This window comes from Thamnophis elegans, chromosome 1 (assembly GCF_009769535.1).
Source record: "Thamnophis elegans isolate rThaEle1 chromosome 1, rThaEle1.pri, whole genome shotgun sequence".
Classification (NCBI taxonomy): Eukaryota; Metazoa; Chordata; class Lepidosauria; order Squamata; family Colubridae; genus Thamnophis; species Thamnophis elegans.
Genome location: NC_045541.1, coordinates 171,656,435 through 171,679,417, shown reverse-complemented (window position 1 = coordinate 171,679,417; position 22,983 = coordinate 171,656,435). Strand labels below are relative to the sequence as shown.

At 44.0% G+C, this 22,983-nt stretch overlaps 1 protein-coding gene across 1 annotated transcript in view; it reads right to left on the bottom strand.

Annotated features, from left to right (window-relative positions):
* WDR18 (WD repeat domain 18) overlaps positions 1-22,983 on the bottom strand; it is an 84,836-nt gene that overhangs the window by 56,441 nt on the left and 5,412 nt on the right. Inside the window, exon 2 of the mRNA XM_032213133.1 lies at positions 16,448-16,558. Coding sequence (XP_032069024.1) covers positions 16,448-16,558 — 111 coding nt within the window. The remainder of the gene's footprint in view (positions 1-16,447; positions 16,559-22,983) is intronic.

Below are 22,983 nucleotides of genomic sequence, written 5' to 3'. Positions count from 1 at the left end.
TCCTTTATCAGGACTATGATTCTATGTTCCAAAGGAAACACACGATAGCCTGAGTTTTGCCAAAGGAAAGTGGGGAAGTCTTGTCTCAGTTGCAAAAAAATGAGAAGGTTGGTAGAGTAGGACCACCTCCCCTCCCCCCTCTGATGCATCTGGTTCAGGATGGATGGGCTTCTTCTAAAGCTCTGAAGACGACAAAAGAGACGACCTTGTCAGAGAGAGAGCTGTCAAAGAATGGTACGAAGGGCATTATTCTGCACCTTGTTTGCAGGCTTCCTTAAAACATGAACCGGGGTGTTGCATGGAAACAAAGAATCACGGGACAGCTAATCTTTGCAAAGGAACACCTCCATATAGGCTGATATAAAGTCTGAAGCCAGGGAAAAGAAACCTGTTTAACTCCATCTCCCTCCTTAGAATAGAATAACAGAGTTGGAAGGGACCTTGGAGGTCTTCTAGTCCAACCCCCTGCTCAGGCAGGAAAACCTATACCATTTCAGACAAATGGTTATCCAATCTCTTCTTTAGAAATTCCAGTGCTGGAACATTTATGACTTCTGGAGGCAAGTGGTAAATTAATTGTTAATTGTTACACTAGCAGGAAATTTCTCCTTGGGTCTAAGTTGCTTCTCTTCTTGATTAGCCCACAGAACACAAAAATGCTTCGTAGACAAACAAAAGGAAACAAACAATCCTAAGTGGTCTCAATCTTGCATAAGATGCTCTGAGAGCCATTGCAGGCAGAGTACAGAATACAAAAAAAAAAATGCTTTAAATAAATAAATGCTTTGTTTTGTTCTGGTTTTGGAATCGCGTGGGTTGTGCCAGATAGTAAGTTATGATTAAGTCAATAAACTGCCCTGGTTGCTGGTTTGCTTCCAGGTCCAATTTAAGGTGTTGGGTTTTCCCTTTTATGGCATAAGGATCCGTCTCGCCCCAATGGGATTAGTCTGCCCCACCCACTCTGGCAGAAGAGGTGTATTTTGGACCCTACCAGCCAAAATAATTTGGTTGGCAAAGTCCAGAAGAGCCTTTTCTGCCATGTCTATGGAGACTCTCAGTCATCAAGGTCATGGTGGCCTCAAGGATGCTTTTTCAAGTGGCCACTGGACTTTCTGGTTTTTTTCTTTGAAGACATTTTGCTTCTCATCTAAGAAGCTTCTTCAGTTCTGACTGGATGGTGGGGGAATGGAAGGATTTATACTCCTTGCAGACAGCTGGTCATTTCTATTCTTTTAAAGAGTCCTTGAGGCCACTTGGAGATTTATCTATGTCCTCTGGGTCAGCTGAGTAGTGCAAATAGTTCTTGGAACTGTTGAAAGGACTGTGTTGCAGATTGGAGATAGATGATGTTGTATTCCTCCCCCTCTGTTGAGATGGCTGCTCAATTTTGACATAGACAGCCTCTTTGACGCCTCTTTCATACCAGTGGTCCTCCCTGTCCAAATTAGCAATAGCACTTATATACAGCTTCGTAGTGCTTTACAACCCTCTCTAAGCAGTTTACAGAGTCAACATATTGCCCCCAACATTCTGGGTCCTCATTGTATCAACCTCAGAAGGATGGAAGGCTGAGTCAAACTTTGCTTTCTTCAAAAGAGTGGCCTTTGTCTCTTCCGCTGTGGCTACATGAAACTTTGTGCCCCTCGAGGTGAGATCTGCCCCCCCACCTGCTTGGCCTTCCGAAAGGGCCCGAAAACCTGGCCTAATGGAAGCATCCCCCTTTGGAGGTGGTTAATAGATTACAAGATTCCAATTCCATTCTGTTTTTGTATTGGCCTCTTTTATCTAGCCTTAGTTCATTTTAAATGTTTTAATTCTTAATGCTGAAGGCTTTTCATGTTCTAATTGTTTCTATATTGTATTTTTATACTGTTGTAAGCCACCCAGAATTTGCTTGACAGTGAGCTGTTGTTGTTAGTTGCGAAATTGTGTCTGACCCATCACGACCCTATGGACAACGTTCCTCCAGGCCTTCCTGTCCTCTACCATCCTCTGGAGTCCATTTAAACTCATGCCTACTGCTTCGGTGACTCCATCCAACTACCTCATTCTCTGTCGTCCCCTTCTTCTTTTGCCCTCCATCGTTCCCAGCATGAGGCTCTTCTCCAGTGAGTCCTTCCTTCTCATTCGGTGGCCAAAGTCTTTGAGTTTCTTCTTCAGGATCTGGCCTTCTAAAGAGCAGTCAGGGTTGATCTCCTCTAGGACTGACCGGTTGGATCGCCATGCAGTCCAAGGGACTCGCGGAGTCTTCTCCAGCACCATAGTTCAAAGGACTCCATTCTCTGTTGCTCAGCCTTTCTTACGGTCCAACTTTCACAGCCATCCATTGCAACTGGGAAAACCACAGCCTTGGCTAGACACACTTTTGTTGGCAGGGTGATGTCTTTGTCTCTGACAGTGAAATGAATGGCATATACATTTAATAAAATATAGCTGGTAGTTTGAAGTGGACATTACAGGGATGTTAACCACAAGTCTTGTAGTACAGGTAGCCCTCGACTTACAACCATTCATTTAGTGACCAATAGCACTGAAAAAAGTATCTTATGACATATGACTGTTATAACTGTTTTTCTTATGGCTGTTTTTCACACTGATGACCGTTGCAGCGTTCTCATAGTTACCTGACCCAAATTTGGACGCTGGGCAACTGACATGTGTTTGTTGCCGTTGCAGTGTCCCAGAGTCATGTGATCACCTTTTGTGACCTTCTGACAAGCAAACTCAATGGGGAGGCCAGATTCACTGAACAACTGTGTTAGTACCTTAATGACTGTGTTACTAACTTAACACCTGCAATGATTCGCTTAATAATTGTGGTTAAAAAAATTGTAAAATGGGGTAAAACTACACTTAACAACTGTCTTTGTGCTTGAGGCCAGAAATTTTGGGCTCAATTGCAAGTTGTAAGTCAAGGACTAGCTATCATTGTGCTAACAAAGCAAGAGATATAGTGTCTTAATTCTAAAAGTTTGGGGTGTAACAGGAGGAAGAGCAAGCACAGAGAGCCTCGGAGGATGGCCACTCCCCAATTTCTTCCCCAATTAGAACATACTTGAAGTATTCAATCACAACATGCTCAAAGAGGTTGAAAGGAAGCATGGCAACGTTTTCATTACCTATTGTTCACCCAGGACGGATCTGAATTTGAAAGCACTCTAAATATTGCTGTTATAAAAATAACATTTGCACTCTTTTCACAGCGGATGGAAGGCTGTGGTATTCTAATTAACCCTGGGTGAGAGGCTGTAGAAGAGAGAGCATTATTTGGTGCAGACAAAAAAAAAAATGAAAAAAACAATGAAAAAGAAGACATCTGCAATCCTGGGAAGACTTTGCATTTAAATTATTCATCCTCTCTTGCCCACCCAGCATCCAGATATTAAAAAAAAAAAGAGAGAGAGAGAGAAAAGAATGGAAAAATGCCTTTCAAAAAACAGTCCGTGAAGTAAAGAAGGAATATGTAGCCAAGTGGAACAGAATCTTGAATGGGGTAATAAAATGTGGCATTAAATTTATGGGGTAGAAAAATATGAGGGTAATATAAGGAGCTGTCACGTGCCAAGGATTATCTACTGATCTGATAGCAACTCTCCAGCATGGAGAGGGAGAAAAAAACCCACATCGTTTCTTATCGTGTCTTCTTAAGAGAAGCGGGGCCTTTCAAAGTCCCTTTGCGGTTGTCACACCTTCGCTTTCTCAACACTTTTCCCGAAAAACAGGGGCAGCTGAAGAGAAGTTGACGCTTGCCTCATGCTGAAATCTCTAGGGCAGGCCTTTTGAGAAGTGGATCAACCAGCAATCTTTTCAAGACCGCACACCTCACAAATAGCATCAAAGTGGCACTGTCTCCCACCTCAACTTGTCCACCAAACGTGGAGCGAGTAAGTGCAATTTTTATAGAGAGACCAGCACACTTGGCATTCGCAGGATTTTTCTGCTTATGTCAGGGGAAAACTTCTTGATGGCAGATTCTTCACAACAATGGAACAATCCTTTTAGCAAAGGCTGTCGATTCTCCATTCCTGGAAGTTTTAAGAGGCTGGAATTCTTGATGATTTTGAGCTCTATCTTCTCTTCTCCTGACAATTATTTGTCTGAAATGGTATAGGGTTTCCTACCTGAGCAGGGCCTTGGCCTAGAACGGGGCTCACCTGTTAATCAGGGACCACTAAATTAATAATGTTAAATCCGGGGACCACTAATATGATCTGCCTAATGACTGGCTGGCTGGGCATGGCTAGGTGGTCATATGACTGGGTGGGCATGGCCAACTCAATGTCACTCACGACAAGGGGCACCTCACCAGCCTCTACTTACCCTTACCCTCCCAGCCACTCCTCGTCTGCCCACCCGGGCTCTTAGGGCCCCAACAGGAAGCAGTTGTTGGAGCTAAGCAGCCACCATGAGAAAGAGTTGGCAAAACAGCTAGCTGTTCAAATTGGATCTGACGGAGAAGGAGGCTCAGCAGAAGCACCTCACTGAGCATAGGCTTTCCAAGCAGAGAGAAGACCTGCGGGAGTGCAAGGCCAGGATGCTCAGCGGGCTGAAATGATCAGCCAGTTCCAGACCATGATGCAGTCCCACTGGAATGAGGCCCTCTGGCTCTTTGTCACCACCGGCGCTTCCCTCCAGACTTCGCCCAAAGCCCCACACCAGGAGGCTGAAGGAGACCCCAAGTCGGAATTTGTTTCCCCCTCTGACCCGCACAAAAAGACCCCAAAGAGCGAGACCCTCTGCAGCAACACAAATGTTCATTGCACTTATCCAGCTCAGGGGCCGTAGTTTCAGGACCTCTGATTTAGTGCAATATAAAAAATGCAAATAATTTTTCTGCGGACCACCAAAACTTTCTCATGGACCACCAGTTGGTGACTGCTGGCCTAGAAGACCTACAAGGTCCCTTCCAACAATGTAATTCTGTTCTGTTCAATATGTTATCTATTAGTTCCATGACTGAGCTGTAAATGACACTTCCTTCCTATAGATCAGGGATATCAAACTGTTACACGCAGGCCACGCCCACCCCAGCTCCGTGAATGGGGAAAACATCGCAAAATGTGACTCAGTGAGTTTGACACCTGTGCTATAAATAAAGGAGCTATGCAATTCCTATATCAGTTATTTCTTGGAAAGATTTCTGAATAATCTTTGTGTCCCTTTGGAAGAATTCTATAGATGTTGTAGTAAACTTGTCCACTAAATAAGGAACCAAAGAGTTTGGAGCTAGATGCTATAAAATATCTACTTACCTAAATACCTACCGTACCTATCTATCTGGTTTGTATGCCGCCCATTCCACCTAGAGGCGACTCTAGTAATTAGTGTTACTGCACAATACAGAGTTGTACAGGGAGTTCTCGACTTAGAACCATTTGTTTAGTGACCGTTCAAAGTTACAACAGCACTGAAAAAATGATGGTTTTTCACATTTATGACCATTGTAGCATCCCCATGGGTCAAGTGATCAAAATTCAGGGATACTTGGCAACTGGCATGTACTTATGACAGTTTACAATGTCCTGAGGTCATGTGACTGCCATTTAAATCCTTTCCAGATGGCCTATGACAAGCAAAGCCAATGGGGGGAAAAATCAGATTTGCGTAATTACTGTAACTGCAGCAATTTGCTTAACAACTGGGTCAAAAAGGGTCATAAAATAGGGGAAAACTTAGCAACAACAATTTGCAGTTTTATTTCCTGGAGCCCCTCCAAACACTAAGGGGCCGTCTAGAATTAGCAGGGAAGGCCATTCATTAGCAATCCTATACACCACTCTTCCAGACTCCGTTTTACAGAAATTAACATGGTGTCGTGTCAACAGTGCTATCCCCACAAGAAGCTTCAGAGACGGTTAAAAGCATATTAGCAGCACCAGCATCTGAAGGCGTAAAGCTATTCTAAAAACAGTTCCAGATCATGAATAGATTTTAAATAAACTAGAAGAACATCTTCATTAGTTACGGTATATAGTTTGGGTCTCCCTCATTTTACTCTGGGAATGTGCCAATTTGATCATTCCAGGGATAATAAGGTCCATCATTTTCTTTGGAAGTGACTCTTCCAAAACAGGAAGCCTTGGATAGTGTTCCAGAAAGTTCCAGGGATAGAACATGGAATTCCACATGCCAATCTTTTGACTGGATCTTGATTTTTCTAACAGCAGAGTAGATTGCTTCCAGAGGTGATGGTCTCTTTTTTACTTAACTACTCTCTTTTTGGGACCCACTATATTTGCAGCTGTTGCACTCAATTAGGGATTAGGGAGTTGATTAGAGGGATTTTAATGTACTTCCCAATTCATGGATCTTAAAAATAACACCCCACATTCTACACAAATTTTCAAATCCTCCAACTCAAATAAAACCTGATTTCATATTTCTCCAGGATGTTAAGGAGTACAGAGCCAAAAAGCACGGCAGCTTTACGTTTGCAGAGAGCAAATCCAGAGAGAAGAGAGACTGGGGAAGAGCAGTGAACCTTGCTGAAATGTATTAAGTAAAATAAAATAGTTATAAAGAGTGGTGGGGGGAGGAGAAATGGCATTTGTAGCTCCATCTAAAGGTGGGGGGGGGAGATTACTGAGCAACAAACCATGGTGGCCTTCCAGGCCAGTTCAGAAGACTGTGCTTGGTTACCAAAGGCAAAACCATTTGGTATTGGTGTAATGTGTTTGGGTCAGTGGTGGGTTTATAATTTTTTTACTACCAGTTTGCTCGTGCGTGAGCATGCACTCGTGACGCTTCTGCACATGCGCAGAAGCATCCAGGCGGGTAGACAGAGCTTCCTGCCGCCACCACTACCGGTTTGCCAGATCTGGACCAAACCGGGAGCAATCCATCTCTGATTTAGGGTTCACCGACAAATGCACTCACGACAAAAGCGCAGCGAGAAAACCACGATGTCAAAATCGCGCCCAAATAGGCGCGCCGATAAAAGAGCGCCAATAGAAGCGCGCCATCAACAAACAATGTGAAAACGTAAGAACCCTAACCCTTACCCGTACCTTAACCCTAATTGCGCTTCTGTCGGCGCGCCTTTGTGGGTGTGCTGTCGACGTTGCGGTTTTATCGGCGCGGTTTTGTCGGCGCGCTGTTGTCGGGCGCACATTTGTCAGGTGCGCATTTGTCAGGTCACGCTGGTTTAGGCCCCGTGTTTTGCACTTGAAACCTCCAAGAAGCCATTTGTAGGGTCATTCACGCGGTATGGGATCAAATAACATCAACATATAGCAATAATAATAGAACTTAGACTTAAGTACTGCTTCACAGGGCTTTACAGCAGGGGTCTCCAACCTTGGCAACTTTAAGACTTGTGGACTTCAACTCCCTGAGTTCCTCAGCCAGCCCTGCCAAGGTTGAAGAGCCCTGCTTTACAGCTCTCTCTAAAGCAGTTTACAGAGTCAGCCTCTTGCCCCCAACAATCTGGGTCCTCATTTTACTGACCTTGGAAGGATGGAAGGCTGAGTCAACCTTGAGCCTGTGAAAAACAAACTCCTGGCAGTCTGCAATACAGGTAGTCCTTGACTTACAACAGTTCATTTAGTGACTGGTTGAAAGTTACAACGCCAGTGGAAAAAGTGATTTATGACCATTTTTCACATTTCACACCCGTTGCAGCCTCCCCACAGTCATGTGATTTACATTCGGATGCTTGACAACGGACTCACATTTACGACGGTTGCAGCATCCCGGAGTCAATCTCCTTTAGTGACTTCCTGACAAGCAAAGTCAATGGGGAAAACCAGATTCGCTTAACAACTGTGTTACTAATTTAAGAACCGCAGTGATTCACTTAATAAATGTGGCAAGAAAGGTCATAAAATGGAGCAAGCTCACTTAACAAATGTCTCACTTAACAACATAAATTTTGGGCTCAATTGTGGTCATAAGTTGAGGACTACCTGTACTGCATTCTAACCACTGCACCACCATGGCTCATATTGATGATACGGTTATATTCCTTTGCCTAAACTGAACTAAAGATGCTGTCTTACTTTTCTCCTAGTGCCTCTATGTCAACTATATTAGGTGGAAACTAATCAAGGAGAGAAGCAACTTACAACTGAGGAGAAATTTCCTGACAGTTAGAACAATTAATCAGTGGAACAGAATTTGCCTCCAGAAGTTGTGATTGCTTCAACACTGGAAGTCTTTAAGAAGATGTTGGATAGCCATTTGTCTGAAGTGGTGTAGGGCACTGACGGCGAACCTTTTTGTTGTTGCGTGATAAAAGTGTGTGTGCCCACATCCACAATGCAATGCGCCCCCCTCATTCACACTCATCCCCTGAGCATGTGCCTGTGACCCCCAAGTGCAACCCGACCAACGCATGCACCCCCCCCCCAATTTTAGGCCTAGTAGGCCTCCCTGCAGCCTCCTGGCACCAAAAATGGGCTGCGGGTGGGTGCACCCCCCAGGCGCTCCCCCACCTCTCGCATGCATGCACGTCTCCCACATGTGCCCTGCACATGCGCGGCGGAGACCTGAAAATCAGCTGACCGGCAGGAGGCGCGGTGGAGCTAGGCTGGGACGATAGCTCATGTGCCCGCAAGAGAGGGCTCTGAGTGGCACCTGTGCCATAGGTTAGCCATCATGGGTCTAGGGCTTTCTGCCTAAGCAGGGGGGTTGGACTAGAAGACCTCCAAGGTCCCTTTCAACTATTCTATTCTATTCCACTCCACTCAAGACTGAATGGCTGTGCAACTTAGGTTCTTTCATGCTGGCTCTGAGTAGGATTGCGGTTCCTCTCTGATATGCAATTTGTGGCTCTTCCTGGCCTTCCTTCTTTTATGATTCCATTGTGATTCCAGGCAGTCAGTGTAAACGTCCAGGTGTAAGATCCTTGTGGTAGTATTTATTTATTTACTTACTTAAAGAGCAACATTCATCTAAACCAGGAAAGGGCCCGATAGGTGGACAAAAATTCTTAGCGGACAAAATTGCTCGGTTTCGGACGGACTTGGACTCCACACCTGCAGTTCCAGCCGAGGCACAGGGGGACCAAGTAGAACAGCTCTGGGTTGAGTTTCAGGAGGTTACCCCCGGGGATGTGGACAAGGCCATGAGAGCTGTGAGTTCCTCCACCTGTGTCCTGGATCCGTGTCCCTCATGGCTGGTTTCTAACTGCAGTGAGGTGACACGAGGCTGGATCCAGGCGGTTGTAACCGCCTCCCTTCGGGAGGGGAACTTCCCCGCCGCACTGAAAGCGGCGGTGGTGAGACCCCTCCTGAAGAAACCATCCTTGGATCCAGCTGTCCTTAACAACTATCGCCCGGTCTCCAACCTCCCCTTTCTGGGGAAGGTTGTTGAGAAGGTGGTGGCCTTCCAGCTCCAACGGTCCTTGGAGGAAGCAGACTATCTAGACCCCTTCCAGTCAGGCTTCAGACCCGGTTACAGCACGGAAACCGCTTTGGTCGCATTGATGGATGATCTTTGGAGAGCCAGAGATGAAGGACATCCCTCCATCCTGGTCCTCCTTGACCTCTCAGCGGCTTTCGATACCATCGACCATGGTATCCTTCTGCGACGACTGCGGGAGGTGGGAGTGGGGGGCACCGTGTTACGGTGGTTCTCCTCCTACCTCTCGGACAGGTCGCAGTCAGTGTTAGTGGGAGGGCAGAGATCGTCCCCAAGGCCCCTAAAATATGGGGTGCCGCAGGGTTCGGTCTTATCCCCCCTACTATTTAACATCTACATGAAACCGCTGGGAGAGATCATCCGTAGGCACGGGATCAGATACCATCAATATGCGGACGATACTCAATTGTATCTGTCCGCCCCGTGCCAAATCAATGAAGCGGTTGACGTGATGGACCGGGGGCTTGAAGCCGTCATGGACTGGATGAGGATTAACAAGCTTGTGCTCAACCCGGAAAAGACCGAGTGGCTGTTGTGTTTTCCTCCCAAAGATTTGGCCAATAATCCAACACTCAGGCTGGGGGGTCAAATTTTACACCCCTCAGAGAGGGTCCGCAACTTGGGAGTCCTCCTGGATCCACAGCTGTCATTCGACCATCATATAGCGGCTGTGACCAGGGGGGCATTCGCCCAGGTACGCCTGGTGCGCCAGTTGCGACCCTACCTGAACCGGGAGGCCCTCACAACAGTCACTCGGGCCCTTGTGACCTCTAGGCTGGAATACTGCAACGTGCTCTACATGGGGCTGCCCTTGAGGAGCATCCGGCGACTTCAGCTAGTACAGAACGCAGCCGCGCGAGTGATTGCGGGTGCACCCCGATTCACCCGCATTACACCTATCCTCCGCGAGTTGCGCTGGCTACCTGTCGATCTCCGGATGCGCTTCAAGGTGCTATTGATCACCCATAAAGCCCAACATGGCAGTGGATCTGGATACTTGAGAGACCGCCTTCTGCCAATTACCTCCCTACGACCTATAAGATCCCATAGATTAGGCCTCCTCCGCATTCCATCGGCCAGCCAGTGTCGGCTGGCAACCACAAGGAGGAGGGCCTTCTCAGCAGTAGCCCCGACCCTTTGGAACGAGCTCCCCGTGGAGATTCGTACCCTCTCCACCGTCCAGGCCTTCCGCACTGCCTTGAAGAACTGGCTCGCCCGTCAGGCCTGGGGATAAGGATTTCTACCCCGCCCGAATGTTGTATGCATGTTGCTCATTATTTTATTATGTGTTGTTGTCTCAATGTTGTATTTCCCCTTTCCCTGGTTTTCTGTGAGCCGCCCTGAGTCCCCTCAGGGAAAAGGGCGGCCTACAAATGCAAATAAAACCTCTAAAACCTCTAAACCTCTAAAAAAGCCAAATCTGTGTGCGACCAACCAATAATAATTTATGAATTGTATAGCGTATGCCACATGACTCCCAGCAAGTTATCACCCATAAAGCTATCCGTGGCACTGGGGTTGGCATCCTCCAAGCAACACCTCCAAAGGTGGCTTAAAACATGTGTTTTCCTCGTTGTCAAATCTGCCCTTTGAAGTGCTCCTCCTCATCACTGACCAAGATAGCTGGACTCTAGCGGTCTCACAGAGAGACATAAAACACCCGGCTTCTCTCCCATCCAAGACCAGGATGGTATATAAGCCAGTTCTGCAGTGAGACTATATGTTATTATTAGCAGCCTCGATTAAGTGCCATTTATTTTGGTGCTGTACAGTATTTTCCTCTTTGATCGTGATTTCCTCTTTGATTTTTATTGGTGTGTGCCACTTAAACTGGGAGAGTGGCAGCTTTATAAATCTTTTAAACAAACATCTACATAAAAGTCTGACTCAGCAAGTCTGTTTACCAAGTCCTGGCTGTTGACTACTCCATAGAATTAAATGTACAGTTGCAATTTTAATCACTTGACTCTTGGTTTTGATAATTTCCCATTAAGATGCATTCCAAGAGAAAGAGGAGGCCCACGTGGGATGAGGGTAAGATGACTTACTTCTTTAAGTCTTTAAGAAGATGTTGGATAGCCATTTGTCTGAAATGGGATAGGATTTCCTGCCTAGGCAGAGGGTTGGACTAGAAGACTTCCAAGGTCTCTTCCAACTCTGCTATTGTATTGTATTGTACTTCCTGTAGCTTTATTAGTATGTAACATTCAACATGGATTATCACATCAGCCTACTTTTTGGAATAGAATAGAACAGAGTTGGAAGGGACCTTGGAAGTCTTCTAGTCCAACCCCCTGCGTAGGCAGGAAACCCTACACCATTTCAGACAAATGGCTACCCAACATCTTCTTAAAGACTTCAAGTATTGGGGCATTCACAACCTCTGGAGGCAAGCTGTTCCACTGATTAATTGTTCTAACGGTCAGGAAATTTTAGTCCTGTTCTAGACCCTGAAGCCAGCAGAATGACATTGGGCCAGTTACTCTCAGCTCTAGAAAAAAAAGAACCCACAAGCCATTTCAACCAGATTGCCAGAACATGGACTATCCTGCCTCCAGCTCGCATGCCTCCCAGCCTCACCATGCCCAACTCTCCCTGTAGGGCTGGGCCAGGGTGCCACTGCCATGCTCTGAGCATAACCGGCTTCCAAACTCCAGAAATCCGTTGCCGAGTCTTCCGGCAGCAGCCGCTCTGGGACTACGCTCTATGGTTGTGGGCTGGCTGTTGGAAGAGTCTTCCTGCAGTCAGCCCACAACCATAGAGCGTAGTCCCAGAGCAGCCACTGCCGGAAGACTCGGCAGCAGATTTCCGGAGTTTGGAAGCCAGTTATGTTCGGAGCATGGTGGCGGCAGTGGGGCTGCAGCGGCGTCGCCCTGGCCCAGCCCTGCAGGGAGAGCTGGGCATGGTGAGGCTGGGAGGCACACGAGCTGGAGGCAGAACAAGTGCTCTGTTTCCAGCCGGGCAGAGCACCACGCAGCTTAGCGCCTTTGGGATATTACTGGGTCGGTGAGTGGCACTTTGCCCGGCTGGAAAGGGGCGTTGCCGGGCGGCTGCTGAGCATGGTCACTTCATGGCGGCTTTGTGGTGCTGCTGCAACAGCGCAACACAGCCGTTTGCCCCCGAGGCTGTGCCTGGCTCTTCAGGCACCTGCTCGCAAGAGAGCAGCCACCCGGCAACCCCAAACCAATAAGCCCCACCACCGATAAGGACCAAGCAAAATGTGTGTGGAGGGGCGGGGGGGGAAGAAAATAAGACCCTGTTTTATTTTCAGGGAAACACGGTAGTTGAGTACGATAGCAAGGAATGATTTCTATCAGTTGCATTTATCAACTTTGCCCAATTTATCCAACACTGGATAGGGCTAACTTGCACATTTAAGAAAACTTCTCATTATACTTTTACAGATACTTGATTTACAATGTTTCATTTAGCGACCGTTCAAAGTTACAGCAGCATAGGAAAAAAAGTGACCCATTACTGTTTTTCACACTTACGACCATTGCAGCATCCCCATGGTCACGTGATCAAAATTCAGACACTTGGCAAGTGATTCATATTTATGACAATTGCAGTATCTCTGTGATCACCTATTATGACCTTCTGTCAAGCAAAATCAACAGGAAAGCTAGATTCACTTATTAACCTAAGTGTTTCTACCTTAACTGTAGTGATTCCCTTAACAACTGTGGCAAGAAAGGTTGTAAAATAGAGCAAAAGTAGAGTAGAACATCTAACTCCTTAGCATCAGAGCGTGTTAATAATAATAATAATATAAGAAATACTAATGCTGTGATAGTCATTTTGAAAAAATCCTTTCTAAGCGAGCACCTAGAAGCCAAGAGGAAAATACGTGCCACATTTCAAGTTTGTAGGCTTTACGGTTCTGGAGATTTCATGATGCAGCATGAGTGGTTTTCACTTTTATATAGAGAGATTCGATTAAAAGAGTTGAGGGACTGATCATCTGCAGATGACATTAAATTAAGGGACTTGCTTATACTTTAAGAAAGAAAGAAGATTAAAAAAGGATTAGACTTTAGCAGTGGGTTGAAATCAATACGATGAAATGTAACAGGGAGAAACGCAAAGTCTTGAATTTGGCAAGAAAAAAGGAAGGCTGTTGGATGGGAAGGGATTTGGCTGTACTGTATGTGAAAAAGAACTAGGCTTTTTAAAAGATCACAAGTTGAACACGAGCCAACAAAATGAAACGGCTGCTAAAAAAGAAAACACGATGTTGGAAAGTAGCACCAGGAATACACAATCCTGATGATTGCGAAAAATAATTGCCCTACTCTGCTTTGCTATATTCAGATCCCACATAACACCATCACTCCAGTTCAACGGCGCACTGCAGTCATTAGCAAAGTGGAAGACGTTCAGAGACAGCAAGGGGACTGGAAATTAAGTCCTGCAAAGAATGGCTAGAGAGACTAAATGTGTTTATCCTGCAAACAAGAAGACAGAGGATGGGCACGACGGCAATCTTCCAAAACTAAAAAAAGAGTTTCAATAAAGAAGGGCATGGATTTGTTGTCAGGCCTAGACGCCACCTTTTGCATTGGCTTGCTGATAAGCCAAAGGGTCCCACCCGGGGGTGGGGAGTGGGGGAGAGGTAGTTAAGGTTTTAACTTTAATCTTCTGTATAAAGGACATGATCTTCTGATGAAGGGAGGTGGCATACTGTGAGGCCTGAAAGCCATCTTTTGCATTGGGCCTTCAGGCCTGCCACATTTAATACTGTGGGAAAATATGAAGGGGGATGATATGGAGTATGGGAGATATATAGTCTAAATAACATTCCTTTCTCAGAAAGTCAAGGATACCTGACTCATCTGGAGTGGCGTGACTATGAGACATCTCAAGCTGGGACAATTCCTGATTGGGCCATGTGACTGACATGTGGGTGCTAGGCAGGGGCTTGGACTTTTTTTTGAATGGGGAAAACCTGGAAGCTTTCAGATTCGGGCTTTCCCAGATGTGCCAATATGACATCTCTAATGGAACTTTTGGGGAAACTCAAGCCTCAAAGTCTTCTTTCGTTAGTGGGTTTACTTGGAACCCTGGCACTTGTTCTTTACTGTCCAAGAGATCATAACTAATGAGTTGAAACCACAGGGAAATAGGATGCTTCACGAAGTGGCACAGTCTTTTTTACCAGAGATCTTCAAGCAAACGCTGGATAGCTAATCTGCCCAAACTACTTTAGCATATCTTGCACCGAGTGGATTGGATGAGTTGATTTCTGAGCTTTTTTGATCTCTATGACCTGGCCTTTCTGGTCTATACTGGTTCCCTCCAATAGATTACTGTTATAGTTTCTATTTGCCTTTTGTCTTTGAAAAAAAATTCAGAAGCTGCAGGTCCAGAATGCAGCAGTCAGGCTCCTGTGACATATTCCTCACTGGGGACATGCAACACCAGTCCTGGATCAACTTCACTGATTATGAAATAAATCTATACACCAGAGCTGAGAAAGTATTCTATTCTATCCTATTATTCTATTCTATCCTATTCCTATTCTATATTCTATATTCTATCCCATCCCATCCCAATTCTATGAATTTTGAAAAACTACTGTAAGCTGACTTTTCAGTGTGTACTTCATGCCATTTTTGATGGCTGTTTTAAGAATGGTGTTATAAGGATTGTTATTTACGGATTCATCCATTTGTTGTTAACAAAAGCGGTTAATAGTCAAGAGCTGACTTTGGTGGAAATAAGTGAGTTCTAAATAAAACAGATTAATACAAAATCAAACTGGAGATTAAGGCATCAGACTAGAAAACATGATGCTCTAGTCCCACCCATGATGAAATCCAGTCACTCTCTCAGGCCAACAGACTTCAGAGGGTTGTTGTTTTGGGGAAAATAGGAGGAGGAAGGCATTATTAGGCATGTGCACATCATGAATTATTTATAAAAATAATGAAGGCAGGAGATAAACACACACACACACAACACACACACACACACATACATAGTGTTTCCCTGAAAATACGACCTACCCCGAAAGTAAGCCTTAGCTTGATTTTTACACGTGCATCCAATATAAGACCTACCCTCAAAATAAGCCCTAATTTTGACCCCATCCACTCCAGGGTGCAGGGGTAAAAATTAAGTTAGGGTGGGGATGGGGGGGAAACTGCCCTACTACTTACCTTTGGACAGCTGCAGCCAGACCTTGCACACCCCGACAATCCAGAGGCCTTCAGGAAATAGCAATAGCAATAGCAGTAGACTTATATACCGCTTCATAGGCCTTTCAGGCCTCTCTAAGCGGTTTACAGAGAGTCAGCATATTGCCCCCAACAATCTGGGTCCTCATTTTACCCACCTCGGAAGGATGGAAGGCTGAGTCAACCCTGAGCCGGTGAGATTTGAACCGCTGACCTGCTGATCTAGCAGTAGCCTGCAGTGCTGCATTTAACCACTGCGCCACCTTGCTGGCTGCAGAAGAAGTTCCTGAAGGCTTCTGACAGTGAAAAGGAGGCCGTGGGCAACACGTGCAAGTGAGGAGAGTCAGTGGAAGACATCCCCCTGAAAATAAGACCTGGTGCCTTTTTTGGTGGCAACAAAAATATAAGAAGGTCTTATTTTCAGGGAAACACAGTGTGTATGTGTGTGTGTGTGTATGTATATGTGTGTGTGTGTGTGTGTGTGTATGTATATATATATATACATACATACATACATACATACACACATACACACATACACACACACACACACACACACACACATATATATATATATATATATATATATATATATATATATATATATATATATATATTGTGTTTCCCTGAAAATAAGACCTTCTTATATTTATATATATTGTTACCAGATACAAACACGCACGCACCCTAGTTCCTGCTGTTACTACATTAAAGAAAACCTCCAGGATCTCACTGTGTATGGTTGAAGATCTTTAACTTTAGCAAATGTACTCTTAACAGAGGGGAGAACATCAAGTCCAATTCTTCCACTAGTCTTGTTTCGGCTTCTTAAACTTTCAGCCCGCTCTCTCCTTGAGCAGCCAAAACAATCAGACTGCATTCCAGGCCAATGCTACCAACTCCCTTACCTCCCAGAGGTAGATGCTTTCAGCAATACCTGCCAAGATGTAGAGACCATTGGGAGCAGCTGTCAGGCAAGCCACTGGGCCTGGGCATATTATCTTCTGCTGGAGTTGATCCTAGAGACACAGAAAAAAATGCCGATGAGCACGGATACACGCGTGACCTGAAAAGGGTTTCGACAGAGATCAGAGGGAGCAAGCCCTACCTGACAAACAAAAGGAGAAGACAGAGTGTGTGCCAGGCTTGAGAGGGAGAAATTGTCATTCACGGGTAGAACGCACACTTGAGTTGCATGCAGAATATTCCAGATTCAATCATCCGGTTAAAAAAAGGACCAGGCAGAAGGTGACAGAAAACCCGCTCTGTCTGATCTATAGATGCTAAGCGAAGAATATAAGATAAACATGTACAATTAGGACGCTGTAGTAAGACTAGAGGCATCCAAAATAACCCATCTGTTTCCTATTTACAACATAGGCTTGGAGATGCATTAAGGAAGTCCACAAATGAGATACTAAGTCAGTGACTCTCTCCTGCTGCTGCTCCCCTGCATTTGGAGAGTAATTATTTTCAACCTTGGAGCTGCAGAGTTAATCCAAATGCAGTCATTAGCGCGGATGGAAATTCCCCTTTCTTAGGACTCCTCTATTTAAAACCATTCTTGCATTAGACACACCTTGTCCCAATTAATTTCTTGTTGAATGAACCCCTAAATAATCAAGCTGCAGCATTAAAAGGAGCAAAAATATCTCTCTGCTTGTTTCTTAGTCTTTATGCTTGACCAAATGCCAACGCTAAATTGCACCTAAACCAGAACTCATACAAACAGGATTGCAAGTGTTCTGTGCCTTCCACACAATCTAAAGATTGTCAACTCTAAATCTTCCAGGTGTAAATACTCCAGATTTGGGTGATGGGCCATTTAAAGAGAGAGGTAAATTCACAGAAGGTAAATCTTAATTATCAGAGGCCAAGGTAGCGACTAAGTAGAACATTGGGATTTCTTCATCCCCGAGATCCAACAAAGCAATTTTTATGTTCATAAAAGGCACAGCAGCGGAATGTTAGCAATACCTAACTCTGTCCCTGTTGAGGCATAGAAACATTTTAGTATTTTTAAAATAAGAGGTAATGTTGATGAGCTGCATTAAATACATATTTAACACTGGGGCCAATATGTTATTTGTCTTTAAAATGAATGGAGACCCAGAAATGCATTAAAGTTTTTGGCTGTATCCGAGTGGATTTGGTTTAAATCAAATCAATTGCGATGTGGTTTTCCCATCTAGCTCAGCAAGAAGTTGTGCTTTGAATGTCAAGATGCTTTATTCTTTAAAGTGTTCCTGAGTTTGTTTTTGGAATGATACCGGTGTGTATATTACATATGAAGGGTTTTTTTTAAATGATGTTTCTGATCTTTAGCTGCTGAGAGCCTTCAGCGATAAGGAGTGTACAAATATATAAGGAACATCAATTTTTCAAAAGGAAAAAACCCTTTCATAAATTGCTTCTTCAAAAAAGGACTTTCTAATGTGATTCACTTTTGGTTTATAGAATAGAAGAGTTGGAAGGGATCTTGGAGGTCTTCTAGTCCAACCTCCTGCTGAGGCAGGAAACCCTATACCATTTCAGACAAATGATTATCCAATCTCTTCTTAAAAACTTCCAGTGTTGGAGAATTCACAAATTCTGGAGGCAAGTTGTCCCACTGATAAATTGTTCTAACTGTCAGGAAATTTCTCCTTAGTTCTAGGTTGCTTCTCTCCTTGATTAGTTTCCACCCATTGCTTCTTGTTCTACCCTCAGGTGCCTTGGAGAATAGCTTGACTCCCTATTTTCTATGGCAGCTCCTGAGATATTGGAACACTGCTATCATGTCTCCCCTAGTTCTTCTTTTCATCAGACTAGATATACCCAGTTCCTGCATCCGTTCTTCATATGTTTTAGCCTCCAGTCCCCTAATCATCTTTGTTGCTCTTCTCTGTACACTTTCTAGAGTCTCCACATCTTTTTTACTTCGTGGCGACCAAAACTGGATGCAGTATTCCAAGTGTGGCCTTACCAAGGCATTATAAAGTGGTATTAACACTTCATGTGAGCTTGATTCTTGATTATAACCATATCTTATTCAGTGTCTGGACAGATTGCCAAAATGTCTTCTGATTTTTCTTCTACTTTTTCTCTTTGTTCCACACTTTTTTCCTCTCCTTTTAAGAATATTATACAATATTTTGAGAGCTGCAGTCATCTCAATTGGAAATGAAACGTTTCTTTTCTCGTGTTGTTTTTCTTTCCTGTTTTATCATATTCTATCGCATCCAATTTTACTTTTTTCGTTCTATTGGTTTTTTTCTTTATTGTTGGCTTGCATTTAGCTAATTTCTATTCAGACAGTTAACAATTACTAAAGTGCTACTCACAGCAAGATGATGTTATTTTTTTTACTACAAGACTACTTTATAATACACATTATGATATACTTCAGCTCTTACAAAAATTGATATTGGAATGATATTTATTTATGGACCATCAGAATTCATTTAACATAATTTAGGCTTAAGATAAAAGGGTTGAAAGAATGTTTCTATGGATACTGCTAGATGGGAATCATTAAATCTTACCTCTTGAGGTAGGAAAAACAATTTTTAAATTGAAATTGCAGGGTACTTTATATTTTGTATAGAATTCCTTATAGACACGTTTTGAAAACTCTGTAGTGTTTCATATATTTCTATGTGGTTTTCTAATTCCAGTTATCTTTGAAGAAGATGCAATTGTCAATTCAAGATGAGGGTTTCATTTTTCCAAATCGTGAGTACTATGCATGCCTTTCAACTGGCACCAAATTCTGCTCATTTCAGGCAGCACAAATTCTTCATCCTGGGCACTTTTGCAATATCTGTACAGTATACAGAAAGTCCTCAACTTATGACCGCAATTGAGCCCAGAATTTCCATTGCTAAGAAAGGAAGTTGTTAAGTGAGTTTTGCCCCATTTTATAGACTTTTTGCCACAGTCGCTAAGCGAATCACTGCAGTTGTTAAATGAAAAATTTGGTCATTTAATGAATAGATGATGAATAGAATAGAATAGAATAGAATCTGGCTAGGAAGGTTAAAAATTGCATCACTCCAGGACAGTACAATTCATGCTAGTTACCAAGCACCCTAATTTTGATCTTGTAGTTGTGGGGATGCTGTGATGGCTATAACTGTGAAAACCAGTCAGAAGTCATTTTTTTTAGTGCCATTGTAACTTCGTATGGTCACTGAACCAATGGTTGTAAGTTGAAGACTGCCTGTATGATGGCTTAAGTAATTGGACAATTTCAAAATCAAGATATTTTAAAATTTGTTTATATAAATTCTCCATTACTGTTGGATTTCATACTATCCTATTTCTGGAACAGTGGATTTAATCCTTTTCCTCGGGCTAAATTGAGGCATGATGCTACAATAGCCCAGATCTCAAAACTGATTTAAAAATGACTTTACGGAAGGTATCAATTAATGCTGCGAACCTCATATTAGCTCAACTGGCAGTTGATAACAAAGAGTTTTAATTTCTATGTTATGAGATATACGGTAGTAAATATCATGTGTCAGCTGCCATCCTGTGGCAGCATCTACAATTACATTAACTGCCATCTCAATTTGCACCAGAGGCATTTTCAGCCTCAAAGGCATCTAAGGAATTAGATGGGATCATTAAATCCTATAAGACCATGAAAGTCCAGACTTTATAAATAGCTGTTATCAAATCAATCTGATATGAAAACTTTAAAGTGAGAATGCAATAAGGAACGGACTCCCAATTTGCTCACACCAGAAAGAAAATGTTTTAACCTCAATATCAAACATCTCATTAGATCTTCGATTACAGCTTATGCGACAAAGAAATAATTACTTCAAACCAGCTGGATCCCACAGCATTTGTGCAGAAAAGGGATAAATAAAATCACCAGAATAGCACTTCATGAAAATATACACTGTTGTAAAGTCCTAAAAAGGGACGTGGTAGCTCAGTGGCTAAGATGCTGAACTTGTCGATCAGAAAGGTCGGCGGTTCAAATCCCTAGCGCCACATAATAGAGTGAGCTCCTGTTACTTGTTCCAACTTCTGCCAACCTAGCAGTTAAAAAATGCAAGTAGAAAAATAGGGACCACTTTGGTGGGAAGGTAACAGAGTTCCATGGGCCTTCGGCTTTTAGTCATGCCAGCCACATGACCACGGAGATGTTTTCGGACAGCGCTGGCTCTTTGGCTTTGAAACGGAGATGAGCACCACCTCCTAGAGTCAGGAAGGACTAGCACATATGTGCGAGGGGAACCTTTACCTTTAAAGTCCTAAAAACAGAGGGGACAGCAGAGACAGAAGGCAGATATCATGAGAAAGGAAGATGCAATCGAGAGGTAGAGTAAATGGACAGGTGTAGGTGGTGCAGAGAAGGCAGGTTTGGGAAGAGTGGACGAGCCCAGATGGGTAAGCAACAGTTGAATCTGTGTGATAGAAATGAAGGAACCTAAGGAAAAGATGCTGAGAACAACCCAAGGGTGCTTTTTCAGGAGGCAACTGGACTTCCTTGTTTTTTCTTTGAAGACCTTTCGCTTCTCATCCAAGAAGCTTCTTCAGCTCTGACTTGTTTATGTTTGTTGTTTATGTTTATTCCATTTGTATACCACCCTATTCCCGAGAGACTCAGGTCGGCTTACAGCAGGGGAGAAGGGGAATACAAACAAAAAAACAAGCAAGTTAAAACAAAGCAACAGTCACAACAGTTTAAGTGGGGCCGGGAACTCATCAGCCCCAGGCCTGCCGGAACAGCCAGGTCTTAGTGGTTTTGCGGAAAGCCGGAAGGATGGTGAGGGTCCGGATCTCCACGGGGAGATCGTTCCAGAGGGCCGGAGCAACCACAGAGAAGGCTCTTCCCCGAGGGATCGACAGTTGACATTGGCTAGCAGATGGTATTCGGAGGAGGCCTAATCTGTGGGATCTAATTGGTCGTAGGGAGGTGATTGGCAGGAGGCGGTCTCTCAAGTATGCCGCCCTACTATGCCGACTTCTTGGATGAGAAGCGAAACGTCTTCAAAAAGTCCAGTTGCCTCCTGAAAAAAGCACCTTTGAGACAGCCATGACCTGGATGGCTGTGAATATCTACAGACCTATGCCAAGAACACTGACAGATGGGCTGGTATGCAGGCCACATGGAAGGGGACACACATCTGCATGGCAGATTATTTGCCTTTCTCTCAGATTTGTCTTGGCTAAAATCTGAATTAACCTGGGTAATCATTGTTTTGCTCTGGCAGCAAATGTGTATTTATTTTGCACACATCGCTGCTTCAAACGTCTGGCACAAACGAAATGATGGGAAAATAAATTCTCAATAATTAAACTGTTGAGAAGAAAAGGGTTACATCTGTTAATATCTGATTCTTCCCTGTTCCCGACCATCTTTCTCCTTATTATCACAGGTAAGTTGTAACAGACAACCCTCAAGAAAAGCAGATGTCAGCCCAAGAAAGGAAGTTACCCCTGCTTTAAGGCATTCACTTGCCATTCCTGTAATAAACAGAAGGTGAGGATTTTGGCCCTGGGTGAAACTACTGTATAAGCCCCATTCTTTCGGCTCTAACACAATCCTTCCTAAGCAATGGAGACAGAAGAGACTTTTTACTGGGATGGCATCACTTTGCCTCTGCTTCTTTTTCAGAAGGTATTTCTTGGAAAGAAAGAAAGAAAGAAATTCTTTTTGGGGGAAAGGATTTTTGGAAATTCTGGATTTCAATTTCCATCATCCATCCATCAGTTTCAACTCTATTCCCCCTACTGTTTAGGACAGGGGTCGGCAACCTTAAACACTCAAAGAGCCATTTGGATCCGTTTCCCACAGAAAAGAAAAGACCGGGAGCCACAAAACCTACCAGGGGTCAAAAAGCTCAATAAATCACATGTCGCACATTGGCGGTTATGAAAAATATTTTGAGTGACTGAGCCGCAGCAGAGGGATGAAAGAGCCACATGTGGCTCCAGATCCACGGGTTGCTGACCCCTGTTTAGGACCAGTGAGATGTCCCCCAAGACATTACAAAGTCAGCACCAGATAGTTTTCTGGATACTGTGAGGGGGGGTGTCTATTGTCCTATGCTTTGCAGCAGGTTTAGCGAATTTGGGGGGGGGGGAGTCGCAATATGTCACGTAATGCCACTGTGACGTTTGACACCCCTGCTTTACAGTAATGGTCCCAACCATTTCACATTTTGAGGACTCACAGCAGTGGGAATGGATAAAATGAAGGGGGGACGGAAGGTAGAGATAATCATAATAATAATAAAAAACATGTACCACCTTGTGAGAAGCGGAATCAATTGGTAACTGACTATGAAGTAGGCTTTAATCATAAATAAAATGACCAAATTATAGTGAAACACAGCTTCTGCAAAACCTTCATTTTCCAAAATTCTCAGCAGTGAACATGCTGGCTGGAGAATTCTGGGAGTTTAAATCTAGACATTTTGCAGAACATCCAGATTGAGGTTGA